The sequence below is a fragment of the Arvicanthis niloticus genome, chromosome 3 (assembly GCF_011762505.2).
Source record: "Arvicanthis niloticus isolate mArvNil1 chromosome 3, mArvNil1.pat.X, whole genome shotgun sequence".
NCBI lineage: Eukaryota > Metazoa > Chordata > Mammalia > Rodentia > Muridae > Arvicanthis > Arvicanthis niloticus.
Window position 1 is genome coordinate 62497181 of NC_047660.1, and position 25390 is coordinate 62522570.

Genomic DNA, 25390 nt, shown 5'->3' on the forward strand with positions numbered 1-25390 from the left:
AACTTGTTTTCTTTCTGTTAAAATTCACTTAGCTTTTGGGTGTTAGTTGAGAAGAGGTTTTGTTATATAGCTAGGATTGTCCCTGAACTCAGAACCCTCTGGCTTGAATTCTTAAATGCTGGGACAATAGACATGAGCCACCACACCAGGCAAAAATTTAAACAAACATTTTCTGAAGAGTAAACCAACTCATGCTACAGGATATGTAATATTTAGAATATGAACAAGTAAAAAAAAAAGTCACCAAAAAGGACATGCTTTCAGAAATCATTCAGTTTATTTTCTCTAAGTAGAAATCAGATTCTTACTTTTTCCAAGATGTTATATTTCACAACTTCAAAGTCTTGAAGTACGGGAGGAATTTCAACATTCTCTGTAGAAACCCTGAAATTTGTATAATTAAACATTTATGTTTGAAATGGAACTTTAGACCACACAGACCCTTCCAAGAGACCCCCTAATTTCTTATGTACATGAGTCTCCGGTGCCTCCTTAGGTATTCTAAAACAACTGTGATTATGAGCTGGATTCATCTGCTGCATAACTAACTTATCAACTATTATTTTCTCATTTTACATATTTGTGGGTGGATTGTGATTATTTAACTTGTGCATTCAGTAAGGGATGATCAAGGAAATCTCCACCCTATTCTTTGTGATTCCAAAGCACTCATGCCCAGAACCTTGGGTGCACAGGGAGTCGAGGGCAGGACAGATGCAGAGACACTGCCATCTTCTCTGGTCACTGTGCTTGGTAGGGGCTCTGGCTCCTAGCAATGGCATCAGTACTTTCTGGGCTATGTTAAGTCCTTTTACAAGACAAAGAAGCCCAACACGTCACCTGTCCTTTACTTGTTTGGTTTTACTTTAGTGAGGTTTAGCCCTGCCTCAGCCTCCCAGGTGCTGGCTTACAGCAAGCATCCTGCCCACCCTTGACATCATTTTCAGTTTTAATAGTACGGTTGAAGTTATGAAAGTATTTTGCTTACTCAATGACTTCGCTGTTTTCCTTCTCTGGGGTGTTGTCCGAAGGCAGATCTTCTGTTTGCACTTCTAGAATTAAAAGGAGAACTTGCTGACTATTCAAAGGCTTATAATTAATTATTGTTATACTAGCTGCTATTTTTTTGGTTGTTTTTCAAGACAGGTTTTCTCTGTATATCTCTGGCTGCCCTAGAATTCACTGTGTAGACCAGGCTAGCCTGGAACCCAGAGATCCACCTGCCTCCCAAGTACTGGGACTAAAGGGGTGTGCCAACACAGCCAGGCTTGTTATGATTCTTAAATACAGATATTTGCTATATAATTCCCCTCCCCTTCAGTGTTCTGGGGACTCAAACTTGGGACCTTATGCACTCTGGATAAACATTCTATTGCTGAGCTGCACTCTCAGTCTCAGCTTTGTTTTGTTGTTTTGTTGTTTTGATTTTATTTTATTTTATTTTTTGTTGAAAATTTCAGTATGTTGCCCAAGCTGGCCATGGACTCCTAGGCTCCAGTGGATCTCCTACACTATCTTACCAGCCCAGTAATAACTTTAAAAAAAAAAAATCAAGCATTATTCTATTCCTAGTTAAAATTATACCCCGAGGCTGGGGCTGCTCAGCTAGTAAATGAAGCATTTGCTTTGCAGGCATGAGGACCTGAGTTTCATCCCCAGCACCCGAGTACAAAGGTGAAAATTGGCTGGGCCATCTTGTAATCCCAGTGCTGGGGAGGTGGGGCTTCTTGGACAGCCATCTCAGGCTAATTAGTGAGCTCCATGCCACTGAGAGGCCCTGTCAGAAAGGAGGAGGACAGCGTTCCACAGGATGATACCCAAGGGTGACCTCTGACCTTCACAAGTGTACCATGGGACATGCATTCACACACATAAGCAAAATAAATAAATTAAAATGTAATGTTTTTCAAGACTGTACATCAAGTATTATGAAACCATCAGGATTTACTAGTCATTTTAAGTCTGACCAGAGTAGAAAAAGCTCGATCTGTTACTAAGTTGGTCTGTCATCCCTCAGGACTTTGTTTCTTTTTCTTTCTTTCTTTCTTTCTTTCTTTCTTTCTTTCTTTCTTTTTTTTTTTTGTGGTTTTTCGAGACAGGGTTTCTCTGTGTAGCCCTGGCTGTCCTGGAACTCACTCTGTAGACCAGGCTGGCCTCAAACTCAGAAATCCACCTGCCTCTGCCTCCCAAGTGCTGGGATTAAAGGCGTGCACCACCACCGACCGACAGGACTTTGTTTCTTGTTTCTCAGGTAAAATGAAACATAGCTAATTTATAGTATTTCTGGACATTTTTTTTCCTGTAACACCTCTGACACATCAAAATGTCCATTACAGCATGTATGACATAAGTGGTTGGCAGGATACACTCACCAGAACCACTCTTCTCAGCTGAAGATGCTGTCATAGCCGGTGACATAGGATCGTAATTCTTCACATCCAGGAGTCTCCTCTGCCTGACAGAGTCCTGTATGAATGCTGGGTTTGCAATCTGGACATCATTCTTTTGGATGGAGTTCAGATGACACCGACTCAGGACATCAGCACTGTCTATGATGACATGTGTGCACTATGGATAAACAGCAGTAAAAGCAAAATTTAAGAACAGCATTTTAATCTGTACCCCAATAGGTTTTATTTTAAGGTAGTTCATAGTAATTTTTCTAGAATTTTGAAAAATATTATAATTTACAGTTCTAGAAAAACTTAAAAACAAACAAACAAACAAACAAACAGGCTGTTCCATCCATATCTCCAAGTTCTAAATCAAACCTAGGGCTGTGACCTGCCAGGGAAGCACTCTACCCTGAGCTAATCCCCTGCTCTAAGCCACAGCAATTAGACTACGCGTCTGGGTGGTCTATATCACAGGTTGCTTCCAAGTACTCCATGCTGCGAACAGTATCATGTACACATGTCAAGAAAGGGAGGTATAAAAGGTATTTATTTTGTTACTTTGTAGTTCTATTTAGTTTTTGAAAAACTGGGGGTGCACACACATGTGCACGTGTGTGATGTGTTTGTTCGTCTGTATGAGTGTGGCACAGAAGCCACACTGTGCATGAGGAAGTCAGAGGACAACAGTGGGTGTCAGTCTTCACCACCTACTTTGAGATAGGGTCTCTTCTTTGTCACTGGCCACAGACATTACAAAAGGTTCCAGGGATCCCTCTGTTTCTACCTCCTGTTTCATGGTGAGGGCTCAGGGATTACAGACCATGCTTCTTCATTTAAATGAGTTCTGGGGGTCCAAACTCAGGTCTTCACGATGGTGAGGCCAGCACTTTACTCATTGAGCCAACACCCCAGCCTCCAGTTTTACAGTGTGACTAAAGAATGCATGCATGTTATAAGCATTTACAAAGCAGTAATAGCTGTTGGCTAATCCTCCCTGCCTGCTGCTCCCAGTGCTACTGTGATCGGCTCCTCATAGATCTTTCTAGAGCTCTTCTTTGTAGACAACAGGTATTTCTCTATTACTATTCAAGCTTGCTTTTCCACTTACAAAGCATATCTTTAAGTTCATTCCATATATATACACATACATACAGATGCTTACTTATTGTTACATTTTATTGCATTCTCACTATGTAGCCCAGCCTGGTCTGGCCTCAGCCTTACAAGTGCTGGGATTACAGACATGTGCTACCACACCTTTGTGTCTCCTTTGCACATTTCAAACATTTATATACATTGGGAAGAAGAAGAAGAAGAAGAGGAAGGGGAAGGGGAAGGGGAAGGGGAAGGGGAAGGGGAAGGGGAAGGAGAAGGAGAAGGAGAAGGAGAAGGAGAAGGAGAAGGAGAAGGAGAAGGAGAAGGAGAAGAAGAAGAAGAAGAAGAAGAAGAAGAAGAAGAAGAAGAAGAAGAAGAAGAAGAGGAGGAAGAGAGGGAGGGCGAGGGGGAGGGGGAGGGGAGGGGGAGGGGGAGGGGAAGGGGAAATGGAAGGAAGGGGTAAGAGGAGGAGGAGGGGGAGTGGAAAAGGAAGAAGGAGTCCAAAAGTCTCATACACAGTACATAAGAGTTTCTTGATCACTAGAGACCATGGGCAACTTGCCACCCAGAAGGCAACTTACTTACTACTTTTAAGTGGATTATTTATCCACCCATGAATATGGTGAGGCTGGGAAGTCTCCCATGTGATGGAAGCATGTACTGTTCTGCCTGAACTGGAGGTGAATGGGACATTTCCTTTATGATACCCTGCTGGAGCTGACCTTGTCTCTCAGAACAGATGAGGCTCAGTATGGCTAGTGCCTGGGATGGACCCAGGGAGAGGTGCCAGGATCAGACCTAGCAACAGAAGGAAAAACTAAGGACAAGGTCAGATAATATCAGACATAATGCCTTTAGACTTCCATATTGTCTTTTTTTTTTAAATAAAAGATATTGCCTTAACATTTTTCAAGATTACATCCACTTGTGAAACTCTGTATGTAACTGTTTTGAGCTGCAATTCTCTTGAGAAGCAATAGCTTCCTTCAGCCCCTGTGATGTAAGCTGTCATAGAAGATTAGTTCATACTACACTCCTGCCCCCACTGTGAGCCCAGCTGACCTACTGGCCAGTGATAGTGTGCCTTTTGCAAATAGGTACAATATGACTTTTCCCTTTTGAGAACTGGCACTCTTCTGGGATTCTACTTACATCTATGGCTAAGCCCTAAAGATCAAGTTCACAAGGCAGAGACAATGTTACAAAACGCCCAGAGTAGAATAGTCTGGGCTGGGCTGGGCTCTGGCATCCTCTGCTTCTTCTGGCGTCTCCCTAAGAGGACCATGTCTCACTGTCTCCAGCCTTCTCACACTCTCTCCTGCCCAGTCTTCTCTGCTTACTCTCTAGCCATGAGTACTGTTCCCTGAACACATCCTATTAATCAGAAAGTAACTGGGGAGATCTGGAAATACCTGAGGGTTTAATAAAAAGGAAAACTTTCCGCCATTTTCCTTAATATCAGCTTGCAGCTTTTTCTTCTGCTGACGAGGTAAGTACTTAACTCTCAAGCAGAATATACAATTTGCAAAGATTCCCAAAGTCATCCTGAAAGAAAAAAATAGTTTTGAGTCACAGGCTTGTTGTCATCATTATTTGATGTTTAAGCTTCATTTGTGTGTATATTATACATTGAACACATTCCCTCTCATTTCCCATGCCCTTCTCACTCCTTATATTGTTTTTGTCCTGATAGACAGTTTTTCTTCTACATACTTACACATATATTACATACATACACATACATGTGTGATTTTATGTTTTTATATGAAATTTAGGAAACACAAATGAGAGAAAACATATTTGTCTTTCAGTGGTTGGTTGGATGCAGTTGCGTCCATTGTGGGGCAAGCCAAGCACACACTCTAGTATTGGGCTGCACCTGTAGTTCCAGGATAAGTATTATGAGTACATTTTCTTTTCTTTCTTTCTTTTTTTTTTTTTTTTTTTGGTTTTTCAAGACAGGGTTTCTCTGTGTAGTCCTGGCTGTCCTGGAACTCATTTTGTAGACCAGGCTGGCCTTGAACTCAAAAATCCACCTGCCTCTGCCTCCCAAGTGCTGAGATTAAAAGCGTGTACCACCACTGCCCGGCTATGAGTACATTTTCAATGTACTTATTTCTATACCTTTATGTACAGTGCTGAGGTTGGAACATCAGGGCTCAGACATTCTGTCATCGAGCTACATTCCTAGCCCCCTCCGTAGGGCTAGTCTGTTTGCTTTTGAGTTATTTTTCCATTTGGGAAATATTTAAAAAATTTTTACTGATGTGTATGTGTATTCATGGGATTAGGTATACACATATAAGTGCAGTGGCCCTTGGAGGTCAGAGATGTTACAGGCATTTGTGAGGCCCTGTCATTGGAGTTATGGAATTAATTTGTTTCCTCTATAAGAGTAGGATACATTCCTAACTAGGAAGCCATTTCTCCAGTCCCCTAAAATGCTTTTTATGACTATATCTTAATTATGCATTATAATCTTAATTATGCATTATAATGGGTTTCATTATGACATTTTCTCAAGTCATACACAGACACACAGAGACACAGACACACACACACACACACAAAATTTTTGAGACAGAGTTTTTTCTCATGTAGCTCTAGCTGGCCTGTTATACAATTTGTAACCCAATCTTGAGCTTGAGATACCAAGTGAATATCACTGACAAGGAAATTAGGGACACGGGTCTACTGACTGTCCATCAGAGCGGTGCCACATTCTGTTCCCTGCCCCCTTCCCTGCCTCCTGCAAACCACGGACCTGGCTGCAGGTTCTTGTAGTGCAGCTTCTCCCAGGCGAAAAGTATAAAAAGAAGGCGTGCGGTCTCAGTCTGGCGCTGGGGCCTGAGCTCGCCTGGAGCCCCTTGCATGGTGTTGCTCATTCATCTCTCTGTTCACAAACTTCTAACAAACTCCTCAGTCCATAGTAATTTGTCATAGTGTCCTCCTGAGGCCCATCCAAAAGTCAACACTAGCATGACTATCCCAGCTTGCAGCAATATTAATATATGGGTTTTTTTCTTTCTTTCTTTCTTTCTTTCTTTCTTTCTTTTTTTTTTTTTTTTTTGTAGTTTTTATGGCCGATCTTATGACTCTAAGAATTCTTTCTACAGGTTTATAATGCACATGTTAATGGAAATATAACTGCTCTGTGCTGCCTCTGAGACATAGGCCCAAACCAGGAATTGAATCTTTATTCTTGGCTTAATTCAGAAATTTGGCAGTCTATTTGGGAATTTGGTAATGGATTGGCATCTAAAGATCTGACTTCTATGTCATCTTTAGGTGGACTGTAATAAAGGCAGTCTCTCATCTCAAGGGTCAGTCTTGCCTCTCTGTCATGGGGTTGATGATGGTGGAGCTCTGCTCCATATTGTCTCTTCTTCCCTTGAGGCAGGGGAGGACACACACACACTAAGGTCACTGGGTCTCATACTCCTCCTGTGATGCCCTTTCCATGACATCTAAATTGAAGGCTGACTCAGAACAAATAACGGGCAGTATGTGTGTGCCGCTTTTCTTTCAGAATGAAGTACAAAGGTGCTGCTATAATGTAGACTATGAAGGGCCTCATCAGAAATATGACAGATTTCAGTTATGGATCAGACTTGTGGCTCAGGAACATAAAAGCGTTTCTTTTTCTTCTTCCCCTCCCCATTCCTTCTTCTTCTCTTTCCCCTCCTTTATTTTAACCTCTCTCTCTCTCTCTCTCTCTCTCTCTCTCTCTCTCTCTCTCTCTTCTTGAAACATTGGCAATCCAACCAGGGCATGTACTTAAAGCTTTGCCACTGAGGTACATCCCCAGAACAGAAGCCTTTACTTCTAAAGTAAAACTTAAATGTCATGAGGCTCAAAGGTTTGGCTGTGACAACCACCAACATACCTGTAGTATACACTACCTCTATTTGCCAAAAAGCTATCAAGGCCATTTGTCAAAGATCCGACCAGCTGTCTCTTTATCTGCCAGGCCCCGTGAGCCAGTGACTTTCAAGGATGTGTATTTCACAGAGGGATGGGCCGGTCTGCTACCTGCTCAGAGGGTCGTAATGCTGGAGAGGTATGAACATGTGACTTTTCCTGGTGCTGTCCTCTTCCAAACTAGCTTTGATTGCTTAGCTGGAACAAGGAAAAGAGGTGGGTTCTCTGAGCCAAAAGGAACCCTAAGTAGGAGTGGCTGGAGAGCAGGCCTCATGGGATATACCTCAAAGCTAATTAGACATGCTCAGTTAGCTGAAATAATAGGATATGCCAGGACTATCCCTCCAAGTCTGTGGAGATGACAGGAAAAAAGCTCAATTCTTGACCTTTAAAGATCAGCCTGCCAAGTAAGGAACTGGTTTAAGAGCCAGGTTAAATGATATCAAACGCAGTTTTTTTTTTTTTTTTTTTTTTTTCTATTAATGCTACAATAGCTTTGATCAAGGTTCCATGGGGCTCCTTGGGGAAAAGCAATCCCTCTGGACTGGATGGAGACCTAACATTCTGAGCTACCCAAAACATAAGAGTTAATCCAGTTGGGCCTGTCAATCATCTGGCTGATGTGACAGGCAACTGGTGTACATCAGAGTCTGAATCTAACCTGTCACAGTCTGAAGCTCTGGGGAGGAAGTTCTGCAGAACAGTAGGAATGGGTGTTGACAAGCTGAAAAGTATATGCCTTTGCCTTGGGGGTTGGATAACCCTGAGCCTGAGGACAAAGTGTGACTCAGCCTCTAGGGCCACCTCTCTGCACTTCACAGCTGGGTTGAGAACAAGGTGATTAATAGTCTTGAAAGTACTAAAACAGGTCCTCCACCGGCACAGAGCTCAGCACTGAGGTGGCTACCTACATCTCACCTGGGAGACATCTTCAAGTTAGCCAGTGAGTACAATCTGGGGAACTTCAAGAGGGTGCGAGAACCTGTCCTGCCCACAGACTATAAAACTAAGCAAGAGCTGCACAAGCCCCAGGTGTGCAAAGAGAAGCTACTGAAGTGAAGAACAGCCTTTGGAGTGCTGGACACTGCAGGGTGCTAGACACTTGTACAGGGTCAATGAAAGAGGAACTGTCACAGTTCTCCAGTTTCCCACCCTCCCAGGTACAGGGAAGTCTCAGTTCAAAGAACAATCAATAGTGAAACTGGCGGTTGTCATGGCCCTCCAGTCCTCCATCCCCCCAGGTACGGGGATATTCCAGTTCAACAAAACACCATAAGATGTACACTCCAAATTGAATTAACTGCACCCACACTTGTAGCCAATCAATCAGCTGGAAAATCAATATCTTAAGAATATTGTAAATCAATTTCAAGAACACTGTGATAAAGTTAGTTTCATCACAGGGAAGTAAGATTTGTTCAACACATCCACACCTATGAATATAGTACAATGGCTGAATTGATGTAATGACACATATCACATGACCACATCTGTAGACACATTAAAGGCCTTTGACAAAGTCCAACATCCTTCATGACAAAGCCCCTGTGGAACTAGAGACAATAGAAATGAATACCTCAATGTAATAAGAGCTAAATATGACAAGCCTGTAGGCAACATTACACTATATGGGGAATTTCCTCTAAAGTTAGAAAGGAGACAAGGGTGGCCACTCTCCACTCTTTTCAATATGGCGCTAGAAGTCTTACTGGACTAGTAAGAGAGAGAAATGAGAGAAATACATGGGAAAGGGAACATATCTCTGTATGACACATCTCATATGTATACATATCTGTATACATATCTCTGTATGATGCAATTCTCAAAAGATCCTAAAGACCCCACCACAAACTAGGTGTCGTTGGTTTTTACTGAACTTGTTTGGTTTGTTTTACATTTTTGTAGCCTTGGCTAGCCTAGACTAGAACTTGCTATGTAGAACAGGCTGAGCTCCATCTCAGAGATCTGTCTAACTCTCTCACCCAAGTCCTAGGATTCTTCATAGTGCACCACTATACCTCACCAGCCTCGTTTAATGTTGAGATCCAGTCTGTACCTGCTGGCCTAGATCTCACTGTGAAGCTCAGGTCTCAGACTAATGGTGATCCTCCTGTTGTAGCTTTCAGAGTGTTAGAAGTACTGGTGTATGTCCCCATGACTGGCTTGTCTCAGAAAATCCTTAGACTTGAAAAACACTTTTAGAAAAGTAGCAGGAAAAACCAACCAACAAAACATGGGCATCCTTTCACTGAACCAATTACAAACTTGTCAAAAAGACCTGAAGAAACAAAAAGTCATTTCCAATAGCTTTTAAAAATCAAATTAGAGCCTGGTGGTAGTGGTGGTGGTGGTGGTGGTGATGGTGGTACATGCCTTTGGTCCTAGCACTCAGGAGGCAGAGGCAATCTGATCTCTAAGCCTGAGGTCAGCCTGGTCTACAGAGCAAGTTCTAGGGCAGCCAGGGATACACAGAGAAACTCTGTCTTGAAAAACAAAACAAAACAAAACAGAAATAACCCTAACAAAGGAGGTAAAATATTTCTCTGATGACTTTAAAACACAAAAGAACTACAAGGGAAGCCTCCCATGTGAATGTATTGACAGAATAGTATAAAAATTGCTGTATTGAAAATGATTCGCCGGGTGGTGGTGGCGCATGCCTTTAATCCCAGCACTTGGGAGGCAGAGGCAGGCGGATTTCTGAGTTCGAGGCCAGCCTGGTCTACAGAGTGGGTTCCAGGACAGCCAGGACTACACAGAGAAACCCTGTCTCGGAAAACAAAACAAAACAAAACAATGCAAAGTAATCCCCATCAAAATTCCAAAGATATTCCTCATAGAAGAGAAAAAAAATTCATATGGAAGCACAAAAGACTCCCAATAATCAGAGCAATCCTTAGCAGAAAGAAGAATGCTCACTCCACACTACAGAGTCACAGTAACAATAACGCTGGTGCTGACACCGAAACAGACATCTCGACGGATGCAACAGGAGAGGATTTAGACACAAGCCCACACAGCTACAGAGATTTAATTCCTGAGAAAAGCTTACAAAACTACACAGTGGAGAAAAGGCTGCCTCTCTAGTAAACGGTAGTGGTAGTCTTCCTCACCCATGTTTCTTCCTTTTAGGATTTCCTAGGGTTGCCCATCAAGTGTCTTCCCTGAGACGGGTCCTAGCATTGATCACAAGCCTGCTCTCCACTCTTGTCATCATTTATACGTGAGGGAGAATTCTACTTAGGAGCCATGCTTTATTTACTTCCTAGCTAGAATCCACATCACTTTAAAACATACATAAAGCAAAGCCCATGATTATAGAAAAACCTTCTGATACTATAAGCATGGCCAGACTAAATGGCATCAGTGACATACCTCTCTAATGGAATGCTTAACCCCCTGAAAAGCAGATGTATCTTCATGGTACAGGGTGTTAAACCTGTTTACTAGTAAGTACTTCCTGAATAAAGATGAAGTCAAGTGTGATGAAAAATTCTGCAATACACTCATACTCATGAGTGACTTTCTCCCTTGAAAAAGCACACTTGGGTTGCTGTTGGTTATGTACTGTCATTTAGCAGTCCAGGATCCATAGAAGGCTGAGGTCTACCCACTCCATTCCCTAATGGATTATTCTGCATCCTGGCAGGAACTATTTTACAGATCTATATCTTCTGTAAGGGGCCTTAGGAAATAGGATTCCTGCATGAAACACCTTGCTAGGAACGAAGAGGCTCATGCAAGGGCCTTATTTTAATTAGGTTTCTATTGTTGTCATAAAGATCATTACCAGAAGCAACTTGAGGAGGAAAGGATTTATTGCATCTCACAGCTTACAATCAAACAGGAAAGTCAGGGCATGAACTCCAGACAGGAACTTGGAAAGCAACCTGTGGGTCTTGATCCCTTTGACAGGATCTCCTAAGACCATGGGAAAACAGATACTTTTACATTATGATTCATAACAGTAGCACAATTTAAGGAACTGACTGTATTAAAGGCTAGGATTGGGATGTAAAGTGAATAAATTAATTAATGATCAAGGCAGAACGCTGCTTACTGGCTTGCTTTCTGCTTCTGTTTACCTGGTTTCCTTATTCAATCCAGGACCACCTGCCCAGAAGCGGCACCTACAGTGGGCAAAGCTCTTTTCCTTCAGTTAGCAATCAAGAAAATGCTCTGTAGACACGCCCTAGAGGTCAATTTGATGGAGGTGATTTCTCAGTTGAGGTTCACTTTTCCCAGGTGTGTCAATTTAAAGCCAAGACTAGCCATAGTCCCGGAAGTACCTTTTAGTAGGGCAGAGGCATAAATCTAACACAAGGACTTAGTTCCTGGCCTTTCTCTTTTTCATTAAAATAAATTGTAACTGCCATAGGCAAGGCATAGACAGATTAAGAAATTCCTTAATCCTAGTCTTGGCTAAAACTGCAAATTAACTCATCACCTCTTTTTATTTTTTGTCTTAATAGGACCCGGAGCTAAGCCTTACAGTCAGTCAGGTTTGGCTAAATTTCAACTCCAGACCTCAATGAGTTAATTTCTTCTACCATAAGTTTCCTTGGAAATTCAACTTTCAGAAAGTAAAGAAATGTTGCGTTCTGCTGCAGTTAGTTTCCCAGAAAAGCAGTGGGTCTGATCCGCAGACAAGGTTGACCTCCCCAGCGGCGCAGCAGGCCTAGGGCCGCGCGACCCCTGCGCAAGGCCTCGGCTAAGGTGACAGCCACCCGGGACTGCCTGGACGTTCGGGCTGTCTGACGGCCTCCTGGGGCACCCACCCACCTGCTTGGAGATCCCGCCTGGCCCTTCCTGGGGTCGGAAGATCTGGTTGTCGGTTGCCCGGCAGCCAGCTTTCCAGTCTTGGTGCTTCCGCTCCGGGGGCAGCCGGGAGAGGTGGGGCGCGGCGGGGCGGGGCCGTGGCTGCGTCTCCAGAACCCCGGACCTACACGCAGTTGCCAGCGCCCCTTAGCGGGGTTCCCTGCCGCTGTCCCTTTTCACTTTGCCAGTTGGCAAGAAGGCGCGGCCTCAGCTTCCAAGATCAGCCTAGCTTTCAGGACTTTCAGTTTCTCTTTCAGACTGTAAATTGCCAGTAGGGGTAAATCCAAAATTCGAATCTGGGAGACGTGATGGATGGTGACTTTTGACAGAGAAATGATTATGGATTGGGGTGAAGTAGCGTGCTGGAATCCCAAGGCAGGTAAGAAACAAATTTCCCAAAGGTTTGGCATCACAGAAAATTTAGGGCTGAAGAGCTAGGTCATTGGCAGAGCGCTTGGCTAACATTTGTGGGCCCCTGGGTCCTATTTTCAGCATCAACAGTGGAAGAAAATGAGAACTTCCGAGTTTGAAGCACAATGGCATCCATCACTAATCGGAGACACTCAAACGGTGGGACTAGGGCTATACAGCTCAGTTGGTTATTAGTTTCACATGTATGCGCCCTGGGTGCTACAATCAGAAAGGTACTGAATAGGGACTGATTTAGAAATATTCTGATTCCTCAGAATACGAGGAATGAAATGATAATATGAGGTCTAGACTAGAGAATTGAATGTAAAAGGTGGAGCTGAAATTTGACGACGTGATTTATTGGGTGCTGTCCACAGGTGCCAACTGATCCAGAACTCATTAAGTATGTTTGCATGCGCACACATATGTGTGCTTATGACCTCTCTTCTACTTTGACATGACTCTGGGAACAGGACCTCATGTCATCAGGCTTGTAGGGCAGATGCTTTACCCACTGAGCCACCTAGCCAGCTTCCAGCCTTTTTCTTTTCAAAATGTTGGTGCTGTGTGTTACACTCTGGTATTTATGCTTACCAGGCAAGCACTCTAGGGACTGAGCCACCTCCCCATCCCTAGAAACTTCTTTACTGGACTGGGGATACGGTTCAGCAGGTTAAAGTGCTTGTGTGAAGCCCTGGGTTCAGTCCCTAGCATTGTATTAAAAACAGACTTGCTGGTATATGTCTGTAATCCCTGCAATCTGGAGGTAGAGACAGGAGGATCAGAAGTTGAAGGTTATCATCAGATCTTTAGTGAGTTCTTAAAAAAAAAGCAGAAAAGGAAGCATTCTTACTGTACTAGTTTCTTGTCTTGTTCTCATAAAAGCAGCTTTTGGAAGGAGAGTGTGTGTTGGTTTATAGTACTAGGGTGTGCAGTCCTTCATGGCAGGAGCAGGAGGTGTCTGATCACATCTTGTCCACAGTCAGGAAGTAATGAGTATTGTCTGCTTTCCCTTTAATTTGATTCAGGTCTTTAGCCCACGGGATGATGTCACTCATGGTTTTGGCACAGCTTATCAACAGTAGAGGGGTCACACAGTCAATAGTTGAATAGTGTGTTATTTATTTTATTTTTTTATTCTTTTATTTTCCTGGATAGAGTTTTTCTGTATAACAGCTCTGGGTGTCCTGGAACTCACTCTGTAAACCAGAAGGGCCTCAAACTCACAGAGATCCTCCTGCCTTTGTGCCTCTGGAGTGCTGGGATTAAGGTTGTGCACCACCATGTCTGGTTCATTATAGGGCCATGCTATGTAGTCCAGGCTACCCTTCAACTCTAAGTAGCTAGTTCAAGGCTCTACCTGCCTCCTTTGCCCGAGTGATGGGATGACAGGTGTATGCATCACACCCTGCTATTTTTTTTTAATAATTTTTTTTTAAGATTTATTTATTTATTATATATGAGTACACTGTAGCTGTCTTCAGACACACCAGAAGAGGGCATCAGATCTCATTACAGATGGTTGTGAGCCACCATGTGGTTGCTGGGAATTGAACTCAGGACCTCTGGAAGTGCAGTCAGTGCTCTTAACCACTGAGCCATCTCTCCAGCCCCCCTGCTATTTTTTAAATGTAGTCTGCAGGCAATAACTCACATATTAAAATCTTAATAGATATTTTTAACTTGAATGTGAAGACATGCTTTGTGGCACATACCTGGGGAAGTGGAGGCAAAAGGATCAGGAGATAGATATAGATAGGTGGATGGGAAGGATGGGTGTGATAAAATTCATTAATTTATTCAGACAACAAGCAATGTGGCATAACCCACTATACAGAATAAAATGTAGGCAGAAATAGTAGAGGATATTGTGATTACTTTCAAAGACACACATTTTAAGAAAATGATTTTTGCGAGTGCTTTTAGGCCAAAAGAAGACCATTTGAACCCTCATCCGGCATCTTAAATTATTATTATTATTTATTTATTTATTTTTTTTTGGTTTTTCGAGACAGGGTTTCTCTGTGTAGCCCTGGCTGTCCTGGAACTCACTCTGTAGACCAGGCAGGCCTCGAACTCAGAAATCTGTCTGCCTCTGCCTCCCAAGTGCTGGGATTAAAGGCGTGCGCCACCACTGCCCGGCGGCATCTTAAATTATTAATTATTGACCGATTGGTTGTAGGGCAGTGGATGGAACTCAGGGCCTCTGGTACACCAGACAAGGGCTTTGTTACGCACTAAGCTCCATTCTCTTTTCAGCATCTTTTTTTTTTTTTTTTTTTTTTTTTTTTGGTTTTTCGAGACAGGGTTTCTTTGTGTAGCCCTGGCTGTCCTGGAACTCACTCTGTAGACCAGGCTGGCCTGGAACTCAGAAATATGCCTGCCTCTGCCTCCCAAGTGCTGGGATTAAAGGCGTGTGCCACCACCACCTGGCTTCTTTTCAACATTTTAGGTGTGTGATCTTGGAAGGTTTGAACTTTGGCTTTTCCATCTATAATGTAACCTAACAAAATAAAACTCTTAAAACCTTTTCCCAATTCTCCAGATTTGAGGCGTCTGTACAGTTTTAATTATCTCTAATAATAGTGATTTATTTGAGTTAATTAGTATAAAGGGCAATTCTTTTTGATGTTCTTTTTATATAGGATCTCATGTTACATACTGGCCTCCAACTCATTGGAGGATGACCTTGAATTTCTGATTCACCTTTCTCACCTGAGAGACTGGCCACCAATTTTGGGTTATATAGTGCTGAGGATAGAACATATTAGGCAAACATTTGATCAGCTGGAGAGGGAAAGGTGGGATGGCCCAGTGGTTATGAGCATTTGCTGTTCTTTCTCCCAAGATAGGGTTCAGTTTCCAGCTCCTACATGGTAGCTCACAAACATATGTAGCTCCAGTTCCATGGGCTCATGGGATCTGATGGCCCTTCTGATCTCCACAGGCACCAGACACACATGTCGGGGTGCACATATTAACATGCAGGCAAAACATGCGTGCACATTAAGTAAAATAAAATAGTAAAATTAGATACTTAAAAATATATTTAGTTTACAATGTTGTTCAAACCTGGTCTGAAAACTGTAGTAACATAAAGTGTCGTAGCATCCCAAGATTAAATGTCTGTATTTTGGAAGCCCTCTGGTGGCAATACAAATAAACAGTGAAATTTGTGCTCAGCATTCCACATATAATTTTAACATTTGCACTTTCAGTATTCCATATAAAATTTAAACACTGAATGAACACACTTTGTGAAGCCATCGACTAACCACATAATAGATGATTATTTCCGGAGTAAACTTTTCCGCTGTTACCTTCACTTATTCGTCCTATCAAACAATGTCACTTTTTTGTTTTAAACAGGTATTTATTAAATCAAACCCATCCAAAGAGAAAAGCGAAGGCAACGAAACTCTCCCAAATTTGTCGTCTTTTAGATATGGTCTGAGTCTCCTTGTTCCTGAATATGCCCTCTGTTACCGCAGGAGTTAGGTCTCAATAGGTTGACAACAGCTGTAGACCAGTGCCCGCCGCGAAAGAGCGCGCAAAGCGCATCCCTTAGCAACGTTTATGGCGGCGTTGCTGGGAGTTGTAGTTTGCATGTACCCGAGGCGCTTGCGCGCAAGCTCACAGGGGCTGTATGAACTACATTTCCCAGGAGTCATTGGAGCAGGGCTGGGCGGGGCCAGTCGAGGAGGCGGGGCTTTGGCTGTCGCGGTGGTTGTGGCGGCTCATTCGTAAATGCCGGGCCTGCTTAATGGTGACTGTGTCACTGGTCAGAGAGGTCTGAACCGCTGTGTCTTCGTGGAACGGTAACTGGTTGGAGAAAGGAGCGGAGAAGCCCATCCGCCGCCCGGTTCCTAAGAAGCCAACTTGGGCTTTGGGGCTGGCATGGCGCGGAGGACTGGGAACCCGCGGGCGGCCGTGATTCCGGGGCTTAAGCCCGCTTTGTTCTTTCGAGCACCCGGGAGATCGGTCCTCAAGGGGGTGGGCCGATGTGTGTGTTTCTGTTCCGAGCAACACGCTCGGAACAAGGTCTTGCCGGGCCTGGTGCAGTGGCGCCGCTTGCAGTCCTTCAGGGTCCATCTCGCCTTGCCTTGTCCGGCTTCTCCAGAAGCATTGTTGCTTTCCGGAAGAGTTGTGTTTCGGGGGAGGCGGACCTGTCAGCTGAAAGTTTTCAGGGTCTGAATTGTCTTCCTCGTATCTTCCTCCTCCAGTGCAGATAATTTAGGTTTTGTACAGCTAGCTTTAATGATGTCAAAGCTTTCAACCAGTCGATTTTTTTTTAAAGGCAGCTTTATCGAAGTACAGTTAATTTACGGTAGTGCCTACAGCTTGATAAGCAGGTGGTGTTGTACCGCAGATTTTAATGTCTGAGTTTGCATAACATACTGTCATAGACAGTCTATTATTTGTAGTTTACCTAGGCCTTCGTATAAGTAATAAAAAAAATAGATTTAGGGGAACATTTTTTGGCGTTCTTGAGACAAGGACTTGGACCATGTCCTCCAAGCTGGCCTCCTACCTCGAACGATGTATTACATACAGGTGTGCATCACCAATGCCCAGCTGTGAATCAGTATTTCTATACTTAAAATTGGCAGTAAGTATAGTTTTAGAATCATAGTAATGGAACTTTAGCAAAGGTACAGAAGTTTTAGTGCTTTAAAAAAAGATTGTGTGTGTGTGTGTGTGTATAAAGACAATGTTAAGATGCTGCTGACACTGTGTGTCACAGTGCCTGCTTACTTTCCCTTCATCAAAAATGTCAGCGTGTCCCCGTATAATAGTGGTACACAAGGCTTAGAGGCAAAATTGCTAGATCAAGGCTTTTGTGCATTTTATGGTTTGGATAGTTAACTCCCTTATCTCCAAAATATGTTATATGTCTAAGGACAACTTAAATGCATTTCTGGTTTTTTTTTTTCATATCGAATATTAGCCATCTTTAGTCTTTGCCAATCCACTGCATAGGGGCAAAAAAAGGGTATATTGTTACTGTCATAATTTCTGTTTTTTCAGTGGCACGAGAGTGAACATATTTTGATGTATCTGTTTAATATCTATTTTTCTGTTTATATTTTTGTATTTTTATATGTGCCACTTGAAAAACTAGTTACATTTGTTTACCTTTGTGTTTCTCTCTGTGTGTGGTGTGTGTGATTAAACCTATGTGCACAAGAAGCCCTGGGCTCCCGGCTGCCCTTCACCTCCTCCACTGTGCCCTCTTCCTTGCTCAGCTGCCTCATACTCAGATACCTGCCTCTTTACACCTCCTGAGCATCTACAAAGCCAACACACCGTCTCCTACCAGTGTCCTGTGTCTCCTCCCTCCTTTGTACATTTCTTCAATTTCCTGAGAACACTTTTCCTATGAGGCCCACACTCTTGTGAGCATAGATTTGATAAAACTGAAGTTTGCAATCATACCTAAACACGTCGTGAGCATCCTTCCACTGTGGGACTAGATCCTCTAGATGCAGCTCTGTGGGAAGAGTGTTTATTTAACATGTGAGGCCCATTCAAAGCTTAATATCCCCCCCCACACGTGTGTCTGTGTGTGTGTACTTGTGCTCACATATCTGTATGTGTATGCGTGTGTTGAAGGAGAGTCCAGAAGAAAGGACTAAGAATATAAGAATGCATATTCTGTGTCCAAGCCCATTGGTATAAGAATGTGGGCTTCATTGGGACACACGCTCTTGGGAAGGTGAAGAAATGTATGGATAAAGGGGGAAGGGTGCATGGCACGTTTTGCTGGTGGATGTGTTGGCTTTGAAGACACTTGGGTGTAGAGAGAATCAGTCACTAGAATGTAGTGCAGGTGAGAGAGAAGAAGGTTTCGTGGATGAGGCGAGGGGTGGCTGGGAGCCAGGGCCTTTTGTTGGACATAGGTTTCCTTGCAGAAAGAGATGAGTTTGAAGAGTTTACAGTGGACAGTGATTGTAGGAAGCAGTTATTGGTGAAGACTAGAGAGTCTGGGCAGTGGTTTGTCTTCCTCCGATCTCATAAGCTCGATAATTTTTTTAACTTCACCAACTCCTCTCTAAATGAGGCCTCTGTTTCTATCCTGCCCGAGCTTATGGCTTCTTTCCTCTGTTTAGCTTTTACTGTCTTCCAGTTGTAACTAGTTAGTGTACAATTAGTGTCCTGGGTGCTATAAGAAAGCAGCCTGAGCCAGCCATGAGGAGCAGGCCAGTAAGCAACACTCCTTCATGGCCTCTCCATCAGCTCCTGCCTTTGGGGTCCTGCCCTGGCTTCTCTAAGTGATGAACTTAAAAATTTTAAGGTGAAATAAACTTTTTCCTCCTCAAGTTGCTTTTTTGTCATGGTGTTTATCACAGCAATAGAAACCCTAAGATGGTCGTTAACAGCCATATGTGCCCAGAACCTGAAACAATAGAAGACGAAATTAGAAATGTTAGTAGAGGAAAATCAAACATATTAAAGGATGGAGCTCGCTTTCCCTGTGTATTTTCTTACTTACACAGTAATGCAGTTCAACACTAAAGTCTGGTGAGTTACACAGGAAGCTCCTGTAACTTGAGCCAGTGTAATTTATATTGTTGAACATTGAGTTAGCACAAATGATACTTTGGAGTACTGAATTTATTTTAAATGCAAACTTCTGGCTTATTTATTATTATTATTTTTAACAATTTTAGCAAATAAATTTGCAACCTTCCTTCCCTTTGCATGGGGCTAGGCAGTGGAGAATACACAGGTTCTTCCAGGATCTCCTCAGTTTGGTAGAGTGTGAATGATCAGGATAGCAAAATATCATTAATACTGTGATTAGTGCTAACTGTTGAGGCCAGGGCCATCTGGAATACAGACAAGGACTGTCAGTGGCTAAGGAGCTGTGCAGGTTGGGAGGATGTTGCAGCAGGCAGGTGGAGCTGGGTGTGTGCTGTTAGGGAGATGACTCTTTTGTTCATCCCCAATGGGGCAAAGAAACAAGCATGTAGTACCTGACATTGATCGTGCTTTCCTAAGTGATCTAGCACTTGTATATATTAGTGATTGAACAATTATATCAGTAGTGTTCATAGGTTTGTGATCTACTCACCTTAGATTTTTGAAGGCAAAACTCAAGCCAACCAAGCAGTTTATTGCTTAATTGCTTTTTTCATTAAAGTCTTTTTAAATGAGAGAGAGTGTGTGTGTGTTTACACATGTTTGCATGTATGCTGTGCATGAATTCTGAGTTCAGAGGATAACTTGTAGGATTTCTCTTTTTCTACCATGTGGGATCTGGGGATTGAACTCATATTATCTGGTTTGGTGGCAAGCACCTTTACCCACTGAACTAACTTTAACTTGTTCCCGCTTTAAGTCTTTTGTGTATTTAATATTAGTTTTAGTATTGGTTTGAGGTTTGGGCTACTTTGGGGTAAAGCATATATTTTAATGAATATTTATTGTCGGCTTTCTCTTTTACAGGTGTTGGAAGTCAATAGGTGTTCTGGATTTTCCAGTGTTTAAATTGGGTCATTAGATTAAGATGTTCCTGATGCCAACCTCTTCAGAATTAAACAGTGGGCAGAACTTCCTAACCCAGTGGATGACCAGTCCTTCTCGGGCTGGGGTCATACTAAATCGAGGATTTCCTATTTTGGAAGCAGATGAGAAGCAAGCAGCTACAAATGTTTTTACCAGCTTCCCTGTTAAAGCCACACATTTTTCAAGTAGCTTCAGTATTAGTAGTGAAGAGGATTCATTTCATGAAGAACAGAAGTCGGAGGCTGGAGGACCTTATAAACCATGGTCAGAAAATCCTGAAGTTCATCCAGGCTTTCCTTCAGTTAGAAAGGAACCAATAGCATCATGTCAGGATGCCCTGGGATGCCAGGAGGATAACAAAAATGACTTTATAACTGATCTTTCAAGCGAATTCAAAGAAGTGGCTAATAAAAACCCACTTTTTAAAAAACTGGAACAGGTAGGGTTTGGCCTTAGAGATATTTATTTGTATTGTTATAGGCATTGATTGTATAACTGATATCTTGTTTCCCGTTAACTCAGAATCCTCAGAATTCCAATTATTTTTTCTAATGTGAAATATTAAGATGTGTTTGGTTTACATTTCTAAATAAAAAATGAAGCAGTTAAGATAAATTCATGTTTTTCAATTGCCACCTCATTGGATAAGAATGAAGTTAGAAATGGTTGATCAAATATCAGAAAATAGTTGATGTCCTGGTACACCCACCCTCTTACAAAACTCAAAGGAGTTGTCCCCCCACCCCCCATTTCTTATTTGAGATACTGATATGATTTTCTTTAGAAGAAATTGGATTTTAGTGTGCTTTGGCAAATGTTTACCACAATGGGTAAACACCCCAAATGGCTGGCTTTAACTGGGAAGCTGGTAGAAACATCTGTAAGGCAAATTTGTTCTTGTGGCAAAGATTTACTTTTTGGGGAGTCTTTCTTTGAAATTATGTCAGGGACAATCTGGGAAGGGAGAATGGAGAAGTTAAGATCAATGGTAAGGAGCGTCAGGAAGCGTAACACTACTCTGATTTTACATTTAAAAAGCTGAAAGAAATACAGCAAAAGAAGCAGGAAGAGCTGAAGAGGCAGCAGCTGGAACAACTGCAGAGGCTCATGGAGGAGCAGGAGAAGCTGCTCACCATGGTGTCTGCGCAGCACATGTTTCCAGGTATGTTTTCCTTATCCGTGGCCATCAGCTAACAGGAGACAAAGTTACACTTGCTGCTTCTTATCTTAATTGCTTGGCAGAACATTTCTACATTCCTGTCACAGGTTGGAAACCCCAGCTTCTTCAGGGCCAGGTAGATAAGTGTGAAATGATGATGTAATAATGCTTGGACTGGAGGTGCTCTAGCATTCTGGAGTGTATGTGCTATACTTCAAGACATTCTCGTATATACATGGTACTGGGGGCTGAACCCAGGGCCTCACACATGCTAACCATGTGCTCACTGAGCCACATGCCCAGCTAGCAGTCATTGATTTGGGGTAAAAATAAATAGTAGAATAGAATAGTAGAATAGTTATGTGTGTAGTTACTGGTATCCAGCTTCTGGCTAATGCATGGAAACTTCATGGCTACAGTGGTAAAACTATAGAAACCATTTTGCCTGACTGAAAAGCTGTGTTCCTAGGGCAGTAGATGGCAGTATTCTCTTCCATGCTGCGTCTGTTAACAGAAAGCATCAGATTACCAGAGAAAAGAGCGTTGAAAATTGATCTGGAGCAGTGGTTTGAAAGCTTTTCTGACTATACTCCATAGTAACAAAAAGATTCTCAGTCCTGATTCAGGACAAGCAAATTCCGTATCAGTGCTTGTTAATGTGCCTGGTGTGAGTAGTAGGGATATTTTCCATTTGTCTGTGCTTCCAAAATGCAGAGATTACAGGTGTGTACTACCGTGCTCAGTTTATTCAGTATGAGAGATTGAACCTAGGGCTTTGTGCATTCTAGGTAAATACTGTACCAGTTGGGCTACATCCCCAGCTGTAATTGTGAACATTTTCATCTGAGGATAACATTGTCAATGGATCATGTTTCATAAATTACAAGCAGTGATCTGGACCAGTGTGTTTGCTTTTTGGTACTACCCTGTAAGAGACACTCTTTAGAGGTTCAGGAAAGTCCTGCTCTGTTCAGTTCCTGTGCTGGACACTGAGAATACAGAAGACACTGGCATGAATATTTAAATGAGTGTACCAAGTGTGGCTGGGTGGAAGAGGGTTGGGGATAAGAAGTGTGGATGCTTTTTTGGAGAAATATAGAAAGCCTGTAGTCTTTATATCTATATACAATTTTATTTATATATCTATATCTATATAGACACACTCACATAGACACACACACACACACACACACACACACACACACACACACACACTATAAACAGGGACAAGGTCTCATTACGTAGCCCTGCATGCCCTGGAACACTTTATGTAGACTAGGGGGGCCTCAAACTCAGAGCTCTGCCTACCTTTATCTCCCAGGTGCACCTCTACACTTAGCTTACCTTAAAATAATTGAATAGTTTATAATTGCTTTGAGGGATCCATAAACACTAACGATGCTTTGACTACCAGGCTATAACTTTTTATCATAAAGTACAGATATAGCCGGGCGGTGGTGGCACACGCCTTTAATCCCAGCACTTGGGAGGCAGAGGCAGGCGGATTTCTGAGTTCGTGGCCAGCCTGGTCTACAGAGTGAGTTCCAGGACAGCCAACGCTATACAGAGAAACCCTGTCTCAAAAAACAAACAAACAAAAAAAGTACAGATATGATAGAGTGGCAGGAGCAGATAGAAGTTACTAACGTGAGAACTAGCCATGCTGAATTTGGCACACTTAGCTTGAACACAGCAGGACTTTGAATTTTCTTAATCTGACTTACTTTTTTGGTGCTGGAGAGTGTCCTCCTTGGGGAAATCCTCAGAATCTAATCCCTTCCTACTTGGCTCCACCTCCTAAAAGTTACGTTATGTCCCAGTATAGTTACCAGCTAGGGAGCAGGCTTTTAGTCTGAGTGTTTGTGGGGCCTGTATTCTGGAAAGCAGTATGGAGGTTCCTCAAAAAGTTAAAAGCTGATCTACCACAAGATGTAGCTGTACCATTTTTGACTATCCAAGACTCTCAGTCTTGTTTGGATTGGAAGAAGTCAGCTGATTCTATATCTGGTCTCTGGAATGATATTGTTTTAATAAAGTATTTGAAAAGAATTTCCACCTTTTATATAGCTACATTATTAGGGAAAAGGAGTACTTTAATATCTTTTCAGGTAATTGTGTGCTAAACAAGTGGTCTTTTTTTTTTTTTTTTTTTTTTTTTTTTTTTTTTTTTTTTACTTTTTTTACAAGTGTTCTTAAGTAGCTGTTCCCATTATGGAATCTAAAACCATATCAATGAACTTTTCACAATAAGTTGAGTATCTAGACATTTTGAATAAATTGCGATATGTGTATGTATATGTATATATGTATATATATGATTTATTGCATTGGTCATCCAGAAAATAGCAATTTGATGAGTTATGTAGGTTTTCAGAATATTGACAGATCTCACACAATACAAAATATTGTGTGTAGCTAGATGTAGTGTCTCAAGCCTTTAATCCCAGCCTTTGGGAGGCTGAGGCAGGCAGATCTCTAAGTTCAAGGCCAGCCTGGTCTATATAGTGAATTCCAGGCCAGCCAGAGATACATAGTGAGATGCTATCTCAAAGCAACAACAACAAAAATTGCATGTTTTAATATTACTATGAACCCAATCTTAAATGTCTTGAAGTATTATAAAGCTTCCTGTAGCAGTAAATTTGGGCTATACTGCTTTATGTTCCTGGTGGGTTGCCCGCGTGCATGCACCAGTTAATTTTAAAATGCCTTGGCTACCTCAAAGGCTGGGTACTCCTAAACTTTCCCCTGCTACCCCATGCCCAGTTGGGGAAGTGGCCAGTGGCTACCTCCCAAATTCTCACATGGCTGGTTGGCTCTCTGTGCAGCTCAAAATCTAATCCGTCTCCTACCATGTCATGACGATTCTCTCTGTTCCTCTCTCCCACGTCCTAGCCTGAGCAAATCTAAGGGTCCTGTCCCATCTCCTTTTGCCCAGTCACTGGCCACTGGCATCTTTGTTGATTGATCAAAAACCAATTGGGGACAAGGACCTTCAGAGTTTGGACATACAGATTCCCAATTAAGTTAAAGCATCAGAACCAATTCCCAACAGCTGCCAGATTCACTGTGGCAGCTGCCTTCCAGAATTGCAAGTTTTATTTGAAAGACCAAATTATGTCTTTAGCAACATATACTGTGAGCTGCTTTCTTTGAGATCACAGCATTTATTCTTTTTTGAGAAAATGTCTGTCAAAAATACAGGTTTAGCCGGGCAGTGGTGGTGCACGCCTTTAATCCCAGCACTTGGGAGGCAGAGGCAGGTGGATTTCTGAGTTCAAGGCCAGCCTGGTCTACAGGGTGAGTTCCAGGACAGCCAGGGCTACACAGAGAAACCCTGTCTCAAACAAACAAACAAACAAACAAACAAGCAACCACAACAACAAAATACAGGTTTAAATAATCATGGTTTGACAGTTTACTCATTCTTGTAAATCAGAGTATTGTTCCCTGTGTAAGGGGGGTCTGCAGTTCAGTTGCAAAGCCCCTTCATGGTTTACAGTAGGCATGAGTTGTGTAATTGTCATTGATCAATGTTTGAGATTTAATAAAATTAAACACATTTAAAATTAAGATATATTTAATTTATTTAACTATATTTATTTAATTAAAATTTAATAAAATTAAATGTGTGTATATATATACATATATATATATGTGTATATATATATTCATTCATACATCTATTTTTGAAACAGGATCTCATTCTATAGCCCCATCTAGCTTGGAACTTGCTATGATAACTAGGCTGGCCTTAAATTGGTTATCATTTGAGAATTTAATATATTTTGATTATATCTACTTCCATACTCCATCTGACTGCACCTGACACACCCTTCCTGGCTCATGAGTTCAATTAGTGCTGCTTGTATATGCAAGAGTGTGGGACTATCTACTGAACATGGCAGCCAACCGTGGTCCACCTGCCTGTAGACACCCCACTCTCCTCCATGTGCTGCCACATGTTTTTAATTCTAGCACTTGGGAGACAAGCAGGTAGACTTTTGAGTTTGAGGCCAGACTCGTCTGTAGAGCAAGTTCCAGGACAGCTAGGACTGTTACACAGAGAAACCATTTCTCA

General features: G+C 42.3%; 2 protein-coding genes across 4 annotated transcripts in view; one reads left to right on the top strand and one right to left on the bottom strand.

Annotated features, from left to right (window-relative positions):
* The window catches only part of Parp4 (poly(ADP-ribose) polymerase family member 4), an 83249-nt gene extending 70907 nt beyond the window's left edge, over positions 1–12342 (bottom strand). The window contains exons 1-5 of the mRNA XM_034498882.2: positions 12195–12342; positions 4904–5036; positions 2373–2568; positions 989–1052; positions 309–384 (exon numbers count right to left, since the gene is read on the bottom strand). Coding sequence (XP_034354773.1) covers positions 309–384; positions 989–1052; positions 2373–2568; positions 4904–5035 — 468 coding nt within the window. The 5' untranslated portion in view covers position 5036; positions 12195–12342. The remainder of the gene's footprint in view (positions 1–308; positions 385–988; positions 1053–2372; positions 2569–4903; positions 5037–12194) is intronic.
* A 42-nt stretch (positions 12343–12384) lies between these two features.
* Cpap (centrosome assembly and centriole elongation protein) overlaps positions 12385–25390 on the top strand; it is a 55812-nt gene continuing 42806 nt past the window's right edge. For 2 of the 3 annotated variants that reach the window (XM_076930952.1, XM_076930954.1), the window contains exons 1-3: positions 12385–12609; positions 20091–20589; positions 21189–21312. In XM_076930952.1, the coding sequence (XP_076787067.1) occupies positions 20152–20589; positions 21189–21312 (562 nt within the window). In that variant the 5' untranslated portion in view covers positions 12385–12609; positions 20091–20151. Of the gene's footprint in view, positions 12610–16309; positions 16460–20090; positions 20590–21188; positions 21313–25390 lie in introns of those variants that run through there. The other variant, XM_076930953.1, reaches the window with a different exon arrangement.